This window comes from Perca flavescens, chromosome 13, assembly GCF_004354835.1.
Source record: "Perca flavescens isolate YP-PL-M2 chromosome 13, PFLA_1.0, whole genome shotgun sequence".
NCBI classification, from domain to species: domain Eukaryota; kingdom Metazoa; phylum Chordata; class Actinopteri; order Perciformes; family Percidae; genus Perca; species Perca flavescens.
Window position 1 is genome coordinate 19,551,606 of NC_041343.1, and position 17,375 is coordinate 19,568,980.

Sequence of the window (17,375 nt, forward strand, 5' to 3'; positions counted from 1 at the left end):
CGTGGAAACACGGACTAAAGGCTGTTTTATGCTTCTGCGTCAACTCCACGCCATCACAACCCACTGTTCTGCGTCGGGGTTGCTTTGCATCGCGGTGCATTTCACCGCCATAACGCTAGGGGGTGATAAGTCTGAGGTTATTTGCGAGGTGTCTGCCAGCCAGTTTATGTTATGTTAGCAAGCAAACTTTAGCACAACTGCCCACAAAGTACTGCTTGCTAATTTCAAAACGTTACTGACATATAGACACTTTACAAACAGATAACCCCGTCATTGTAACCAAATATGTCTGAGTTTATTTGCAAAGCTTATGTCAGTGAACTAGCATGTTGCTACTCCTCACAGTAGGCTGCTTGAAACACCAACTATCAACACACAGGACAAGTTGACCAATCACAGTCCTTGTGGTCTGCGTCGCTTCTACGCAAAGTTACAAATTTTTGGAGGTGCACGTCGTGCTACGGCGGAGGACTCGGGGGGGGTTCGCGGCAACGCAGAAGGGTCTGCGGGAGTACGCTGTCGATTCGACACAAGCATAAATCAGCCTTTAGGCTACGGCGAAAGCTCTGTGTGGAGCCTCTGCAGAACCAAATCACGCTTTACTCACTCCACTCCATCATATTACTGTATGTTTGACAGTCAGCTGTGCCACGGCTCCTACTAGTGGTGCAAAGACACAAAATAAGACATAAGTAATAGGTTTTTCTGTTTTGTTTTTACAGAGGAGACAAAAATATTCGGCCGAAAACAGTCACACTTACATGTAATCAAACTTGTCTCTTGTTTTGACTTTATTATAATTGACAAATAAAACCCTGAGAAAGAGTGGGCTGACAGTTACAAAGAAACATATAAAAGCTGATTATAGTTTAATCTATAATTATATGCCCATAGGATTAGAATACAAAATGAGCTACAAAATTCAAAAATGGACTGAGGTAATACAGTGCAGCAGACAATACAAACATACATCTGACTGCTGCTGTGAAAAACAGTTAGGCTACAAAAATGTAAGGAAGAATTCACCCTTAAAATTATCATATATCAATTACCCAGTGCTACCTTGAATTCTTGCCTCTTTATGCCTCCACTGTAAATGAAGAAAAAACGGAGAGTGAATTTGAAGTAATAGGAATTGTTCGTTCACTCTGGAACAAAACTTTCTTCAAATTCAAAGTAACACAGGGAAAGTAATTAACATACAAAGGATCATTTTGAGGGGGAATTATACCTTTAGGCTACATGGAGCTATACGGTCCACTACATTCATCAAAAGAACAGGTCAAACACAGACATTTCTAGAATAGAAGAACAAAAAACATTCCTGCAGCATTTTGCTTTTTTGTTTATAAATATCTCAAATAAAGGAAAAAAGTGGAATAATGTCTTTTTTTCATTGATCATTGAGCTAAGGGTGACCTTTGACCTCTATGTTGAATATTGAGCCACTAGCACCAGAGCGGGCCCCTGTACCTGTTGGGCTCTGGATGTGAACATGGAACCTGCTGTGTTTTGTTCCTCTGTTGGTGGGTTGGGAGCGTGATGCCACACACCCCTGCTGCTGGGCAATGTGTGGTGAACTGGGCTGGGCGGGGCTTCTGAGCTGCACCTGATCATGTACAGGAAACACCTGGAGAACTGAAAGACACACAAACAGAGGAGGTGAGGTGGGATGTAATCACAGAGGATGTTGGTTATTGGCGAAATGTGCAATGAAATGTGAAAAATGTAAACCGCTACGGCTGCTTTAAATGATTGAATGACTGAAAATGACGTGGGTGGGGCACATACGTCGCTGCAAAATGGTTTGACCAAATTGAAACAAATTGAGTGTTTACAGTTCATAACATAATTTCAGAAATTACACGAAATTTAGAATGAAAAAAAAAAGTTTGAAAATGAAAAAAACTCTGGAGGTGTGGACTTAGAAAGAGTGATCTTACCAGAACTCTGTAGCCCACTCCTTACATTGCTTAACTAGCTAACAACTCAAGGCTACATTAGCCGCTAATCACACAGAACTTTTGGCGGTCAAGTTGCATTGTTGGTAATGTGCGAATAAAACAGATACCTGGTTGTGCTTAATAGATGTTGATCCTTATTTTTAATGATGCATCGTGAGTCTAATGATGTTATAGGAATGCAGTGCTAAATCGGTGGAATACTCTTTCAACTAGGATCCTGGTGTGTCAGTGTTTGATTATATTGGATTTAAAATGATAAAAAGAAAACACTGAAATTGAGACTCAGCGTGTTGCAAAATGCTGATTAAACTGTGGTTAAGCAGTTTTGGTGCAGCAGAATTTTAGGAATAAACATGAGGTTAGAAAACTTTTTCTGTGATTAAGTGTGAACCTATCCTTTAATTGGTGAGGCCTAGCAAAGGTGTTGTATTAGCAGACATGCCTCTTTAGTTTTGTTATTTGGAGTTGAATAAAAGCAAATCTCACTTAGAAGGAGGGCGACTGTCCTGTGATGACTGTTTGTGAGATATTTACTGGGAATCATTGTTACCTGTTTGTTGAGCAGCACATAAATAACAGGGTTGAGGACGGTGCTGGTCTTTGCCAGCAGGGACAGGATTAAACTGGCTGCAGGCGGCACAATGCCGGGCTGTCCAAAGGAGGCGAGCATCACCACAACTCCATATGGCATCCAGCACAATAGGTAGCTAGTCACCATGGAGACCACCATTACAAGGAAACGGACTTCCCTCCGCTCAGCTGAGGACTGGTTGACCCTGGTGACCTGGACACACCCACACACACACACACACACACACACACACACACACACACTGCTTTCACAAACACTAGTAGACGCACAATGTCATCACAGAGGGATCAAAGGTTATCCCGCATGCTCACCTGTCTCTCCACTGCTCGCACAGCCAGCAGGATCCTCCCGTAGCAGAAGAACATGAGCAGCAGCGGCAGCAGCAGGCAAAAGATGAACAAACAGCTGATGTAGGAGCGAGCTGTCGTTGAGCGCTGGTGCCATTGGATGGAGCAGATGGTGCCAGGACCCTCTGGGCCATAGCTGCTCCATAACACACAACATATGCTCTGATTTTATGTGCTACATGTTTAAAATTATAAAGTTCTATAGGTGCCATGGTCTGTTTAGTATCTATCTGCTTGGAATTGCAAAATGACTCTGTTTCTTTTATTCATTTATTTACATTTTTAGCCTACTTTTGCAGATGACCAACACATGTGGGTCCTCAAAGTTACTTTCTTTTAAAACACTCACTTCTTGATTACATTTTGTATTAAGTGAATAAACCAGCACACACTTTCCTCCCAGTTTTAGCATCATCAACAGCCAATAAGTGAATGAATGATCTCATGAGTGAAGTGATGGGTTAATATTTAATTAAGCAGTAACAGACCTGCTCCAGCCCAGCAGTGGTGGCAGAGTCCAGACCAGCGAGTAGAGCCAGGAGGCCGCGACAGCAAGCCTGGCCCTGCAGTACTGAGAAGAGTCCGACTGGGTTCTGCCGAGCACCACAGAGTACCGCTCAAAGGACAGTAGAGACAGAGACACCAGAGATACTACACCTGACAGAGAGAGACACCATAATAGTTTGAGAACAAAGTATATAGATTGTATAATGAACAAAAGTACTTAAATTGAATAGAAAATGTTTATAAAAATCTACATCTGGAGCCAGGTCTGCATCAAGATACACAGTGATAGACAAAGAAAAGACAACTAAGTACAGAAACCACACAGACACAAACATAATTTACAGACAATGCATACATTTTCAAAGAAATTTCAGATTTTTAACAAATACGTTTCTTTCTTTTCTCTTTTCTCTTTCCTTATTGCTTTTCACTCTTTTTTCATGCAAGTAGTAATAAAGTGGCAAGTGCAATAATGTTCAAAATTCTATAGTAGCCTATATTTAGGAAGTACAGTACAATTTGGCCAACTTTACTTAATTATTTCCATTTTCTGCTGCTTTATACTTCTACACTCCACTACATTTCAGATACAAATATTGTACTTTTTACTCATCTACTAATAAATTAGTTACAAGTTACTTTGCAGATTCAGATTAATAACACAAAATATAATCAACAAATAAATTATAATGTATTATTAGGCCATCAAGATAAGACTTTATTGAGTAAATTCACAAGCTCCTGCAGTTAGGCCTAGGCCTATATAAAGCAAAGAAATATAAAGTAATTAAAATTTGCTCCACTTTGCGCAGCTGCAATATTAAAGTGGTTTAATTTCGGCCTATATAATTTGATAATAGGCTCTTGGAGCCACATTATGTTTTAATTTTCATGCAGCAGTTTCAAATATCCACGCTGTAGAGATAGGTCTGGCAATGCAAGACTACAAATACCTTATTCAGTATGCATCCATGTCACTCACCGAAAAACGCGTTGGAGAAACCGTACCACCGGCACCCGTAGGAGCCGGTCAGCCACCGGCCGCGCACGTTGGCCGCGAAGCTGAGGGGAGTTCCGAAGATGCAGACGAGCATGTCGCTGGCGCTGATGTTGATCAGCAGCAGGTTCACCGGAGTCACCAGCCCGGGGAAGCGCGAGAACACCAGGAGCACGAGTAGGTTACCGAGGAAGCCCAGGACCAGGATGAACCCGAGGACTACGGCTGCCGCGGTATGATCCTCCCGGCTCAGCCCGCCAGCGGCGAGGTCCGACACGGAGCTGTGGCCGGTGCTGAGGTTGTTACTATGCTGCTGCAGGACGATCACCATGGCAACTAGGCTATCACTCTAGATTGACTTGAATCAGAGACAGAAGATGCCCGTCATAAAACAAAGAAAATAATAAGGGGTGAAATGTAGCCTAAACGAGTATTTATTTTTTCACCTTGCCAGCCCAGTTTTTTTTTTTTTCACTTTGCCAGCCCAGTTTCTTTCCTCAGCCACTGGGGCAGAAAATACACTTAGCCCACAACATGTTTAAATGCTCTGAAGGGGATGGGAGAGATAACTTTCTCCCACATAGGCTACATACAGTAGGCTATGCATTATGTTAGTTGCTCCCATAAACATCACCACTGTGCTCACATAATTCTTCATACGTAGGCTAATACTTATAATTTAAAAGTAACAGTTTTAACAGAATAATTGAAAAACAAACTATCAATGAAAAGAAAATACTTAATTAGGGTTAATACAGTGATAAAGCAATAGTAAGATAGCTAGGAATTTGTTTTTCTTGCTATACTGACATTTGTTAAAATACTTTATAATTTAAATAAATTCAAACCTTTAAACCAAAACCTAAACAATTAAGACTGATGTAATACTTACAAAAGCAACAAAAACATTATACGTCATAATACATCCGTAGTTAACACAAAGAATAAAATATGAAGTATCCAAACCTTCAATGAGACAAAGGACACACTCCCACAAAGAAAGATTGAAAGAAACAATTAAACAAAAATGCAGACGCTGGCGTTTTGACGTATGACCATCACTCTTTCAGACACACGTCTTTGTTCTGTTCCGTATTCTACTTTAATCTAGACCAGATTGGGGACCTAAATAACTGAGCCAACATATGAATAATACAATGTGGACTCTAAGGATGAGCCAGGAACAGATTCAGCATGGCAGTATTAACTGATCTGATGCTGAAGACACTAATGAACAATCACAAGACAAGAAAACCCTCCTAACAGACATTTACATTTAAAACAAACCCCACAAGTACATTTTAATTTTCAAAACATGACTTTGAATTCTACTATATATCCTACATAGTTGGGCCTTTATTTTTGACAGGACAGCTGAAGACATGAAAGGGGAGAGAGAGGAGGAATGACATGCAGCAAAGGGCCACAGGTCAGAGTCGAACCCCGGCATGCTGCGTCGAGGAGTAAACCTCTATATATGGGCGCCTGCTATACCAACTGCCCAGCCTATACATATTTTTTTTAAAACTGGTGATTTTGACCCTGTTCATTTTTGTTTAACCTTAACTTTGGAGAGATTTCTGTTGATTAGTATTTTCTCCGGTGCTTCTCTTTACCTTTCACACAATCATATATGCAACATTCATCTTATGCACCCACACTAACTTTCATTAAAGCTCTGGAGATGGACATGCAGTGCAAGTCTTTATCACCACCTTTTATCACCTCTTCCATTTAATAGCCTTTTGAGAAGCAGGATTCTTCCACATTTATTGATCCTTGAGTATTAGCATCAAAATATACTTTAAGTACCATTATTTTATATAAAAGCTCAAAATTAAATGTATTGATGTATTTAAAATGTAATATTAAACAGACACCCTAGCTGGATTTGCAAAATGATTCCCAAAACTAAGTCTGGCATATAAATATTTGTGTAGGCTACTAGGCAAAAATATGTTTCTAAGTGTGCCCAACACAGCCAAATGTGACTGAATGACTGACACACACACACACACACACACACACACACACACACACACACACACACACACACACACACACACACACACACACACACACACAATGTTTTAACCTTGAACAGGCAGCTCCCGGGGCTGTTTTTGAACACCTTTTAACAAAGATTGTATCATATTCGTTGCCTCAATGTTCCTGCGTCACTTTGCTTTAAACTTTCCCAATATGTACGCATATGATACATGGATGTATTAGATAAATATGATACAGTTCGCGAGCGAGGGAACATCTTGACGCTTCAGTGACGTAGGCAGAGAATGACGTTTCCGTAGCAACTGGGGCCGATCCGTTAACCGCATCTGTACTACCGGAGCTCATCGAGGAGTTGGGGGGGATTCTCGTCGGTAACCGGATACCTACTCTATCTTGTGGGGCGTAGAGACACGGGGCGACGCAGTATCGAGGCGGCGAACCCGCAGTTCCGTGCGGAGATGCTGAATATGTGGAAAGTCAGAGAGCTGGTGGACAAAGCGTGAGTACCGAGGAGCAGGTGGAGCTATTTGCACTGGCTAAACCGCTAAGTGGCTGCTAAGCTAACCGGCTAGCCGGGCAGCATCAGCAGCTTTTATCGCTGACAGAGGAGAGGATACGGTGCGTGACGTCACAGCAATAGCCCCCTCAGCTGTTAGCTCCGGCTAGCTGGCTAGCTGCCAATCTTCAGCCATGTGGCATAAATAGAGATGTGTGTTTTCCAATGGCTTCTAACATTGTACATTTTCCAACACTTGTTCATATAGGCCAGTAAAAAACAATATTACACAAAGCAAATGTATTCATTTCCGATCCACAACGAAAGCTATCCAGTTAGCTAATTCCGCTAGCATTGCTAAGCCCAGGTCGGTTCTGTGTACTGTTTGTGTCGGTGCTGCAGCGGAATCACGCCCTGTGATGCCCGCTACCTCCACCATGCATTAACCGAACCTTATATCCCGAGTAGAAAGCTAAGCATCAACGATGGCAAGCTAAGTGGCTATTGAATTGTAGTGTACATTTCCTGCCAATTAGAGACCAACCATGTCTCTACGAGGCCCATGCCCCCATGGTCCCAGACAGTTAAGACAACACAGCTTGTTGGCCAAACAGATCATACGGTACTAGCTAATGCTGGTGTTGCTGCAGCCTACTACATCGTGTTGTTTGGCTCAGCACTAGACTAACCATGCTTCTTTGTGATGTGTGTCTTTGTGAAATCTATTGTTGCAAGTGTAAACTGCAGTATAATATATATACTGTAACCCACGAAGAGGAGGGAGAACAACAGCTTTCTGTCATGTTTTCTCCAAGAGGCACACTGAGTTATATGAATATCTTTCTTGTGTAAAACCCAAATCCACAAAAAAATTGGAAGATGCAGTGATGCTTTTAGTTAGTTGAGATAAGTAAGTAAACCTGTTTCTTGTAACAGGCCATTTTATTTAATAACCAAGTAAATAACTTTTGATGAGGATGGTGCCACTATCTGGAGGGCTAGGTTTGTAGATAAAATCAGTTTTAAGTAGCTTCACAAATGAAACTGTCATCATATGTTCAATAGAGCAGTAACAATAATCAGAATCAGCTTTATTGGCTAAGTATGTGCACACATGCAAGGAATTTACACAGAAATAGGCATATAGTTAACAAGGACAACAACGCTGAACACAAACGCGAACATTATAACAATAACAGTTGAAAGATGAGAGAAGTGGAAAAACAGATCTAAAGAGTGTTGGTTCAGTTCAAACTAATCTCATGAATGAACTTACTATACACATTAGTCTCGTAAAAATAGTGCCTTTAGAATCAGCCTTTTCTTTCTATAGAGTGACCAAAAAACAGATTTTGTCAGTGGTGCATCGGTCTGTCACACATCAACTTTTTAGATACTCCTCTTAAACACTGACTCTAATTTCTCACAGTCAGTCTTATGTGACAATGGATTGATACGAGGGACGGTCAGGGACCAAGTGTGCACACATCCAGGCAATGGCTTGATACATAATTTTCATCAATACAGCCTTGAATCTACAATAGCATTATACATCAGAATCTTTTTTTTTTGCCTCTCAAATAACACTTGAGCTGTCTATAAATAGTTTGTATTTCATTATGTATCTTTTTCTGAAATATAATCCAATGCTTTGGCTAGTTTTGGATTGATATTGACTATACTGCTTCTGATCAGTACATCCCCTTGTTTGATGTGATTATCCTTACACCAGAAGCATGTTCAATTTTATAACACAGGTTACACAGCGGTTCCTGTATTTTAGTTCAGCTGCCTGAGATAGTTTGTATGTCGGTATTCATTTCTTATTTTGAATACATTTTAGTGAAGTATACATGCCTGTTATCAGAATGCAATTTGTGCATACAGTAATGATGATGAACCAATTATTATTTATTTTGTGCCTTGGATTTTACACTCAGTGGTCACTTTATTTACCTGTAAAATCTAATGTGATCCAATACAACAGCTGCTCAGTCATAAATTACACCTTTACAAAGAGAATAATGTTCAGTTTTGATTGATTGACACTGTCTGGTGTTACTTTAACTATATTTTTTATTAATGAGGTTGTAGTTTGCAGTGATGTTGAACTGGACTGCATTAGATTAAGAGGTGTTTCTTGTATTCTTTTTAGTAAAAAATATTACAAATACATTTCAGTCTAATGCAGTTGAGTTTTTGTACATGAGGTAATTAAAACTCCATGTGGGTTATTAATGTGCACTTTCAGTTTGTTATAAATCCTGCAAACAAGGTTAAATGCAGACTACTATGAGATGCATATTGTGTGGGTGTTAAGCACTCATACTGTACTGTACTTACTGTATCCGAAAAACACTGAAACCTTAAAAAACAAAAGTTATAGAAAAACACACTGCCCACAGTGCCCAGTGACAAGGAGGGTACAGTATGCCAAAAGCATCTTTTGATTTTATGGAGATTGATGAACTCTTACATACAATTTGAAAAAAAGATGTAAGAGTCCTTAAATCCGTTTTTTTTTAATATACCAAATCATATTCTAAACCTACGTTCTCTGGTTGGCTCCGCTCAAAAGAACCAATTATATCACAAATGTAATAAAGAAAGAAGAGTAGGTTGATTGAAGAAAGTTGAATAAAGGAGAGATAAATGAATAGACTGAAGAAAGAAGATTAGAAGAAGGAATATACGGCATAGAAAACAGACCGAGAGCTCAACAGAGCTTTAGATGGAGCTCTGCTGACATAACACAGTCAAAGGCAGTTTCTGTACTGAAGACGCTTCTTATTTTCCTTTAGCTGTGAGGGTGGCAGAGTAAAGGAGTAATGATAGGATCGGGAGATTGGAAAAAGCGATAGGATAGAAAATGAAGTGAAGGAGACAGAAATATGAAAAAAAGGCCAGGTGAAGGAGGGAGGAATGAGTCGTATTGGAGAGTGAGAGGTGTGTTTCACATTGCAGTGCTTTTGGCTGTGTTTTTAAATTTTTTTCCCCAACAAACACAGCAGCTGGTGAGCCTACAAAAAGGACAGGAAGCAAACATTATTTATGGGGAGCTTTGACCGTGTTTACTTCGCTGTTTTTTACACACACACACACACACACACACACACACACACACACACACACCCTGCTAACCTCACTTCCATACTGCATACAATAGACTCACATCCCTTTGTGCCCCAAACAGCTGAATATTTTCTTACACTATGCTCGTGTATGTATGTCTGTCCTTTGAAGTGCCGTGGCCAGGACACAGGCTTTTAGAAAGCTGTCATTCATAATTCAGTGAGCTGAGATTCTCTTTGTCTTGCTTGATTTCGTTGTGTATGACACCTGCATGAATGTTGTTGTTGTGATAATCCTGTTTTCCACCGTAATTGTCAGCGTTGTGTGTGTAGAATATTAATATGATAATGATGCTTTGCTAGCCAGAGAGATTGTTTGTCATTTAAGAGTTGCCCATATTGTATTTGCATGTGTTCTACTGTATAAATATATCAATGTATGGGTTTATGATTGTCTGTATTTCGGTCTGCCTGACCTCTGGAAATGTGACGAGTGGAGTGTGAAGGGAATCGGCACAAATCATTTGCTGATAACCAGCAAGGCTGACCGACCGAAAGACTGACAATAACAAGCTTTGTGTTCCCAATAAGTGAATAGAAAAGACAAGAGAGTAAAGCCAGATGTTTTCACCTTTACATGTTTGAAATGTTGATGGTAATACAGATATTTATTGATGTCATTTGTGAAGAAAATATATGTCTGTGTCAACAGCACTAATGTGGTGATGAACTACTCAGAGATCGAGTCTAAGGTGAGAGAGGCCACCAATGACGACCCCTGGGGACCCTCCGGACAATTGATGGGAGAAATAGCCAAGTATGTGTAACACACACAGTTTCTGTACTGTATGTGCACGCAAATACAAGCACACAAGGTAGCAGGTAAACTGTATTGTGTCATTACACACAATAAGAAGAAATAAGAGTTCTGTTAGAAAGACAAGTAAGGCTCTAATCACTAGACCTGATTACGCTTTGATTTAGCTGTTTTGGGCTTTTTTAGAACTATAATATTTTTGTTTGTGTGTTTGTATGTAGATCTACCTTTATGTATGAGCAGTTCCCAGAAGTGATGAACATGCTGTGGACCAGGATGCTGAAGGACAACAAGAAGAACTGGAGGCGAGTCTACAAGGTATGGTTACGCTCTGGTTGGCAGGTTGGTTGGTTGTTTCCCAGGTGTGCCTGTGTTGTTGTAAGACATTTTGGCTCCTGTTTCTCTTTCTTTTTATTGAAAATACATTACTTCAAATACTTTGCACTAAAATTGAACACAGATGTATGCATCCTGTATATGTATAGTACATAGTATAAAGTATGCAAATATAAATTATACAAGAGCCAAGAAAGAATGAATGAGCAATTAAGATAAGTTTAGGAGAGGGGACAGTTTTGTAAAGCAGAACTGGCCTTAAAATTTTATTTTAGAAAAGATTATTTCTCACTAAGTCATTCTGGCTACATCACCCCCCCCCCCCCCATAGTTAACTCTCTAATCACGTCTTTCACTCCATCTCTTACTATTTCTCTTTATCTTCCTCTGCCAGGCTTTACTGCTGCTGGCTTATTTGATCAGGAATGGGTCTGAAAGAGTTGTCACCAGTGCCAGAGAACACATCTACGACCTGCGATCTTTAGAAAACTATCACTTTATTGGTGAGTCTCTAAATCAAAATTGGCTACATTTTCATTGGTTTAACGTTTTCTTAGTGTTCTTTTGCTTTTGTGTAAATGTGATATATCTTGTGTGCATATTTATGCATACAGTATGCTAAGTAAAACTTATATTGGTTCTTTTGATTGTATTAATTCTTGTGTAGTGTACGTCGGTTGCACTAGATGATAGGTCAGGATGTAAAATTTTATATATATATACTATAGTTTTTTGTTTTTGTTTGTGTATCTGTCCAGATGAGAACGGTAAGGATCAGGGAATCAATGTGCGTCAGAAGGTGAAGGAGATGGTTGAGTTAATCCAGGACGACGATAGACTGAGAGAGGAGAGGAAGAAAGCCAAGAAGAACAAAGATAAATACATTGGAGTCTCCTCTGACAGCATGGAAGGAGGAGGAGGAGGAGGAGGAGGAGGAGGAGGAGGAGGAGGAGGAGGAGGAGGAGGAGGAGGAGGAGGAGGAGGAGGAGGAGGAGGCGGAGGCGGTGTTAAGAACTGTAAGTCACTACATCTTCTTTTGACAGCTCAAGTCAGATGTGGATTAAAATCATAATAACTTGAAAAATGCATTGGAGGAAGGATATCATGTAAAGCAAGTGTAAGACTTTTTGAATGGATATTAAAAGTTAAACTTGAATTGCCTGTACTAACAAGGAATTAAAAAAATGTGTATATTGTTTAGTTGATTTATCTCTAAATCTATAAATGTCTTCTTTTTTTTTTTTTTTTTTACAAAAAGGCAAATCACAAGAGCCCAAAGAGATATAAAACACAAAATATCATCCTCACATTGGACTATCTTCAACTAGGAAATGTCTGGAGTGTTTTTAATTGATAAATGACGGATGAAGAATTAATTATCAAAACAGTCATGGATTTATGTCATATGTTGTTTAAGCAATAATGTAGCCTAAAGCTCCTATTAATCCACTGAAGTAAAATTTCAGGGGACTTACCTGAAAATATTCCTTGTATTTATTTTCTTGCCAGATAAATGCAAATAATTGAACACAATATTATATTTTTTATTACGTATTTAATTCTCATCTGCCCAATTACTAAAAATGTCTAACATTTATCAAGCAAAAATCCCTAACATTTTCCAGGTCCAACTTCCTCAATGTGAGGATTTGCTGCCGTATTTCATTGTAAATTATGTAGTTTATGATTTGGGACTGTTATCGGACAAAAATATTCAAATAATAATTTGCTGCAGCTCTAATCTTATTGTTGCTTTTAGTGTCTTAAATTTGCTATACATTAGCAATTGTTAAACAGCATTGTACAGCTTAAATTATGAGTTTCATGTGACTAGTATGAGATAGGGCTGGGCGATATATCAATATAAAAAATATATCGATATATTTTTAAATGCGATATGGAATTGAAACTGCAGTTTACAAAGTCTTGCTCTTTCTCTCTCTGTCCTTCTATGCGTTCTTCCTTCCAGCTAATGAGTTGGATCGGAGTAAGTGGGATGAGGACTGGGATAAGAGCAGAGGAGCTTTCCCCTTTAGTGAAAAGCTTGGAGAGATCAGTGACAAGATAGGCAGCACCATCGATGACACACTCAACAAGTTTAGAAAGAAGGAACGAGATGACTCACCCGACAGAATCAGGTAAATTTAAACACTGATGATGTCCATGACTCCACGTGCACACTTACACATATTACATTTTGCGTGTGTCTGAACGAATGCTTGTTTTAAAATGGTCTTAATGGTGTATACTAAAGTTACCACAAGCTGCATTAGTTGTGCACAGTGGTGTTGGTATCGCAAATATCAAAATAATGCATCAGATGGCTCAAGGCCTCCATGTCGTGTGTTTAAAATCTTCAAACCATTATGTCTTGGATTATACATTACATAACCAAACACACACAGACATACAATAATTGCAAAAAAAAAAAGTCAATAGCAAAATCTCCTGAGTGCGGCTTCTCATATGTCCTCCATGTTTGGTTGCCATAGTGACACCGAGGAGGACCGGTCATCGAGAAACGGCAGGCAGGAAACCCTTGAGTTCAAAGATGAGGAGGAAACTGTCACAACGAAGAGCATCCAGATCACACAAGCAACAGAAACCACAACCACCACCACACGGAAACGCAGCGGAGCTCCGTGTAGCAAGACTCTGGACCTTGGTGCTGCAGCCCACTACACTGGAGACAGGAGCCCAGACGAGAAGGTATTCACACAGACACTTACGCTTTTCTGAATGTAAGATACATTTTTAATTGTACATGTTTAATCAATCACTGTGTTTCTCTCTATTTCAATCTTTAGTCATCAGTCAGACAGTCTTCAAGTAGCGGTCTAGCTGATCTGCTAGTGATTGACCCTTTATCCAATCAGAGCACTGCAACAGGTAACTACAAACTTTTACACACACAAAGATGACAAAAAAATGAGGTGGTTCTAAAATGTGGGGTATGTGGTGTATGAGTTGTGTCATTCTTTGTTGGACAAGAGAGTTCTTAGTCCTGTCCTTTGTGTGTGTGTGTGTGTGTGTGTGTGTCCATCCAGGTGGCAGTTCGGACCTCATTGGTGGCTTTGCTGACTTCTCCTCACCTGCAGCCTCTGCCAGCCTCCCAACTTCCACTGGTAAACTTGTTCTTACCTCTTTCAGCTTTTCCTGTAATCTGAGGGTGCTTTCACACCTGTAGTTTGGTTTGTTTGGTCCGGTCCAACTGGAAATAGTATACATTGTTGCATTTCAGTTCTGGTCCGGTTCATGTTCACACTGGCTTTTGACTGACAGTAGTTTATGCAGCAGCAGCACTATGTGCATATTAATGTTCTCTGACGTCACAAAGAGCTCCCGAAGAAATAACTGATGATAAGCATTATTAGACTGCAAATCAAAACCAAGTTTTAAATAATGACAAAAGGGTAGATACAGGTAAAAAAAAAAGACCTGTCTTTGTACAGCTCAATTCTGGGGCATATTACTGTGAGATCACTTTGTCACACCCTTTTTAATGGACTTAATGAACTGCCCAAGTACACAGAAGGATACAACCATAGCAGACAGCAGTGCTTTTGACTGTCAGATCATACGTGTTACCATGTAACAGTCTTGGTCCAGTTCTTTGGTCTGCACCCGGGTTTGATTGTTTGTACTAACTTGGCAATCCCACCAGAGTTACCTTAAATTCAGATGAGGGCCAGCGTGACAAAAAAGCCATGTTGGACATACTTGTTAATGTATTTAGATTTTTTGTAGAATTTTAGAAAATGAGTGTCAATTTAGGACACAGTGAAGGAGTGGAACAGTTACAATCACAACTAAACATATCACTACTCTCTTGTGGCCAGCTTCTGCACCATCCAATGGAAATGGAGAATTTGGGGACTGGAATGCTTTCTCGGTCAATCCACCAGTTTCGTCTAGCTCCGGTCTCTCCCAGCCCGTCACTGACCTGTTTGGCAACGTCCAGCCACTCACAGCCCCAGTCTCTAATCCCGCCTCCGCTCTACCTTCTGCCGAGCTGTTTGACCTGATGGGTGGAGTGAACCATCAACTAACTAACCCACATACAACGCTGAGTGCCTCTCAGAGCCTGACTTTCTCTCTGGGAGGAGCATCTGTTGCTATGCCAACCATGCCCCTTTCTCGCTCTCAACAGGTAAGTACAGTACACTTTACAAGAAGGCCTAGTTTGTCTCAAACTGTAAAAACAAATCTGAAAAAGTTGTAGATAATGAAATCCATTGAAAGAAAAACCCAGAAGCTTCCAAAGTGTATTGGTCCAAAGGTCAAATTAATAGTCTAAATTAATAGTGCAATAAAATTGTACTATTAATGATGACTTAAACATTCAGCATGGCTGCCAACCTAATCAAAGATTTAAGTCAGTGCACCCTTAAGAATGCTTTTTGTTTCAATTTTCAATAAATATAAAGTGTTCCAGTTCAAGGCTGTTAACTGATTTCAGTTTTTCTTTTGGGTTCTTGACCGTAAATAAAGTGTGAAATATTTGTACTTTATTTTAGAGCCTGGGAAGCATGACATCTCAGCAGCCCATAGGACAACAGTCAAAGGTGGGTGTTGGAGGTCCGGGATCGTTAGGGTCGACCTGGTCCGACCCCTCCGTCAACATCAGCCTGGACTTTCTATCAGCAGGCCTCAACCCCACTAAGACACCGCCCACACTCAACAATATCATCCAGCAAACAGGTATCATGTTTCATACTGTGATTCATTTTCTGTGTGCATTTTACACAGCATGTTGATGTAGAAAAAAAAAAAAAAAGGGTCTTAAAATATCTTAAAAAGCATTTATTTGAAGATTTTTTTTTCTAAAAACAAAACAAAAAGGGCTGCCAAAGGTATTAAAAAGTCTTGAATGTCATTTAAAAGTTCTGAATATTTTTTCTAGCCAGTAATATTAGTTTGAATCCCCAGTACCAACTATATCAGACCTCTCACATGAGGTACATTTCAAATACTGTATGCACCTTAAATTAATCAGTTTCTTTTTTCTTTTTTTTATTATTGGTTAATCCTTTCATCCATCCATTTTCTGCTGCTTATCCAAGTCCAGATCATAAGTAATTATTGAACTATTAGGAATTATTGTTATATACAGCTGGAAAGTACTGACAACAGTGTGAAATAAATGTCAATACATTTATGGACTTAAATAAATAAATACATATGTTTTAGTTAAATCCCCAAGTGATTTAGTGGGACAGGTTGATGTCAGAAACCTTTTAAATGTACATTGTTTTAGATTAGATTGATCAGTGTAACTATCTGACCAACCTAAGTGGTACAACAGAGTGGATTAACGCGTTGCTGCCCGTATGTGTCTGTGCAGCTGTGCCTCCCGTCAACCTGCTGGCCCAGAACTTTGGAGGACTGAACCTCAGCTCCCCGCCCCATGCGACACACATTAGACCACCAGCCAATCCCATGACGATGGGCATGCCTGCATCAATGGCAACTGGCATGCCTGCTTCCTTGGCATCAAGTATGCCCCCTTCAATGACCACGGGGACAATGGGGATGGGGGGAATTCCTGTAAGCCAAGGCATGATGGGAATGAACATGAGCATGAATATGGGCATGGCCACTCCAGTGATGATGGGTGGTATGACAGGCATGGGAGGGCCAGGAGTAGGAGTGACCCTAGCACACTCCATCACCCCAGCCATGGTTTCACCCAAACAGGATGCCTTCGCTAACTTTGGCAGTTTTGGGAAATGAGTGTGTGTGTGTGTGTGTGTGTGTGTGTGTGTGTGTGTGTGTGTGTGTGTGTGTGTGTGTGTGTGTGTGTGTGTGTGTCTGTATGTGTGTGTGTGTGTGTGTGTGTGTGTGTGAGAGACTGTGTGCGTGTGCGCGTCTGACATATGAGAGTGTGAAGCACAGAAGGACTGCTGTACTTGAAGACAACCTTGCATGTTTCTCTCTCTGCTTTTGCTGTCTTTGGCGAGCTGGCAACAGTGATCATTCACCATCCTAGACTGTTGACTTAATCTTGGAAGTAGGGGAGAGCGCCTGTGGGTGCCTCTCACCAATTTGATGTGTGACATTATGTCACACAGAGGACACCTGAAAAGCAGGGAAGATGTCAACCCACAGCCTCTAGTAATTACGTTCCTATGGGGAAAGGTTCCTCATGTTGTTGTCACCTGTTTTATATGTGAACTACAGTATGTTCTCCTTCATTACAAAAATCACTGCAAAAAGTTTTTCTCTGTAACTGCACAGC

General features: G+C 40.2%; 2 protein-coding genes across 3 annotated transcripts; one reads left to right on the forward strand and one right to left on the reverse strand.

Moving 5' to 3' along the window:
* Nucleotides 1-767: 767 nt before the first annotated feature.
* LOC114566932 (pinopsin-like) lies at nucleotides 768-7,502 on the reverse strand. Of its 2 annotated transcripts, none has more exons than XM_028595789.1 (6): nucleotides 7,458-7,502; nucleotides 4,393-4,765; nucleotides 3,392-3,560; nucleotides 2,868-3,039; nucleotides 2,515-2,748; nucleotides 768-1,638 (listed from the first exon to the last, which is right to left on the reverse strand). In XM_028595789.1, exons 2-6 carry the CDS (start codon nucleotides 4,736-4,738, stop codon nucleotides 1,429-1,431), a joined length of 1,131 nt encoding a protein of 376 aa, XP_028451590.1. In that variant the 5' UTR covers nucleotides 4,739-4,765; nucleotides 7,458-7,502; the 3' UTR covers nucleotides 768-1,428. The 2 variants fall into 2 exon arrangements, with proteins under 2 accessions (XP_028451590.1, XP_028451589.1); XM_028595788.1 differs by lacking the exon at nucleotides 7,458-7,502 and adding an exon at nucleotides 7,366-7,430.
* On the forward strand, nucleotides 6,640-16,937 carry LOC114566934 (clathrin interactor 1). Its single transcript, XM_028595790.1, has 12 exons — nucleotides 6,640-6,916; nucleotides 10,697-10,801; nucleotides 11,023-11,119; nucleotides 11,532-11,640; nucleotides 11,896-12,084; nucleotides 13,110-13,275; nucleotides 13,630-13,846; nucleotides 13,945-14,026; nucleotides 14,185-14,262; nucleotides 14,977-15,287; nucleotides 15,655-15,838; nucleotides 16,482-16,937. Exons 1-12 carry the CDS (start codon nucleotides 6,876-6,878, stop codon nucleotides 16,868-16,870), a joined length of 1,968 nt encoding a protein of 655 aa, XP_028451591.1. The 5' UTR covers nucleotides 6,640-6,875; the 3' UTR covers nucleotides 16,871-16,937.
* Nucleotides 16,938-17,375: the final 438 nt, after the last annotated feature.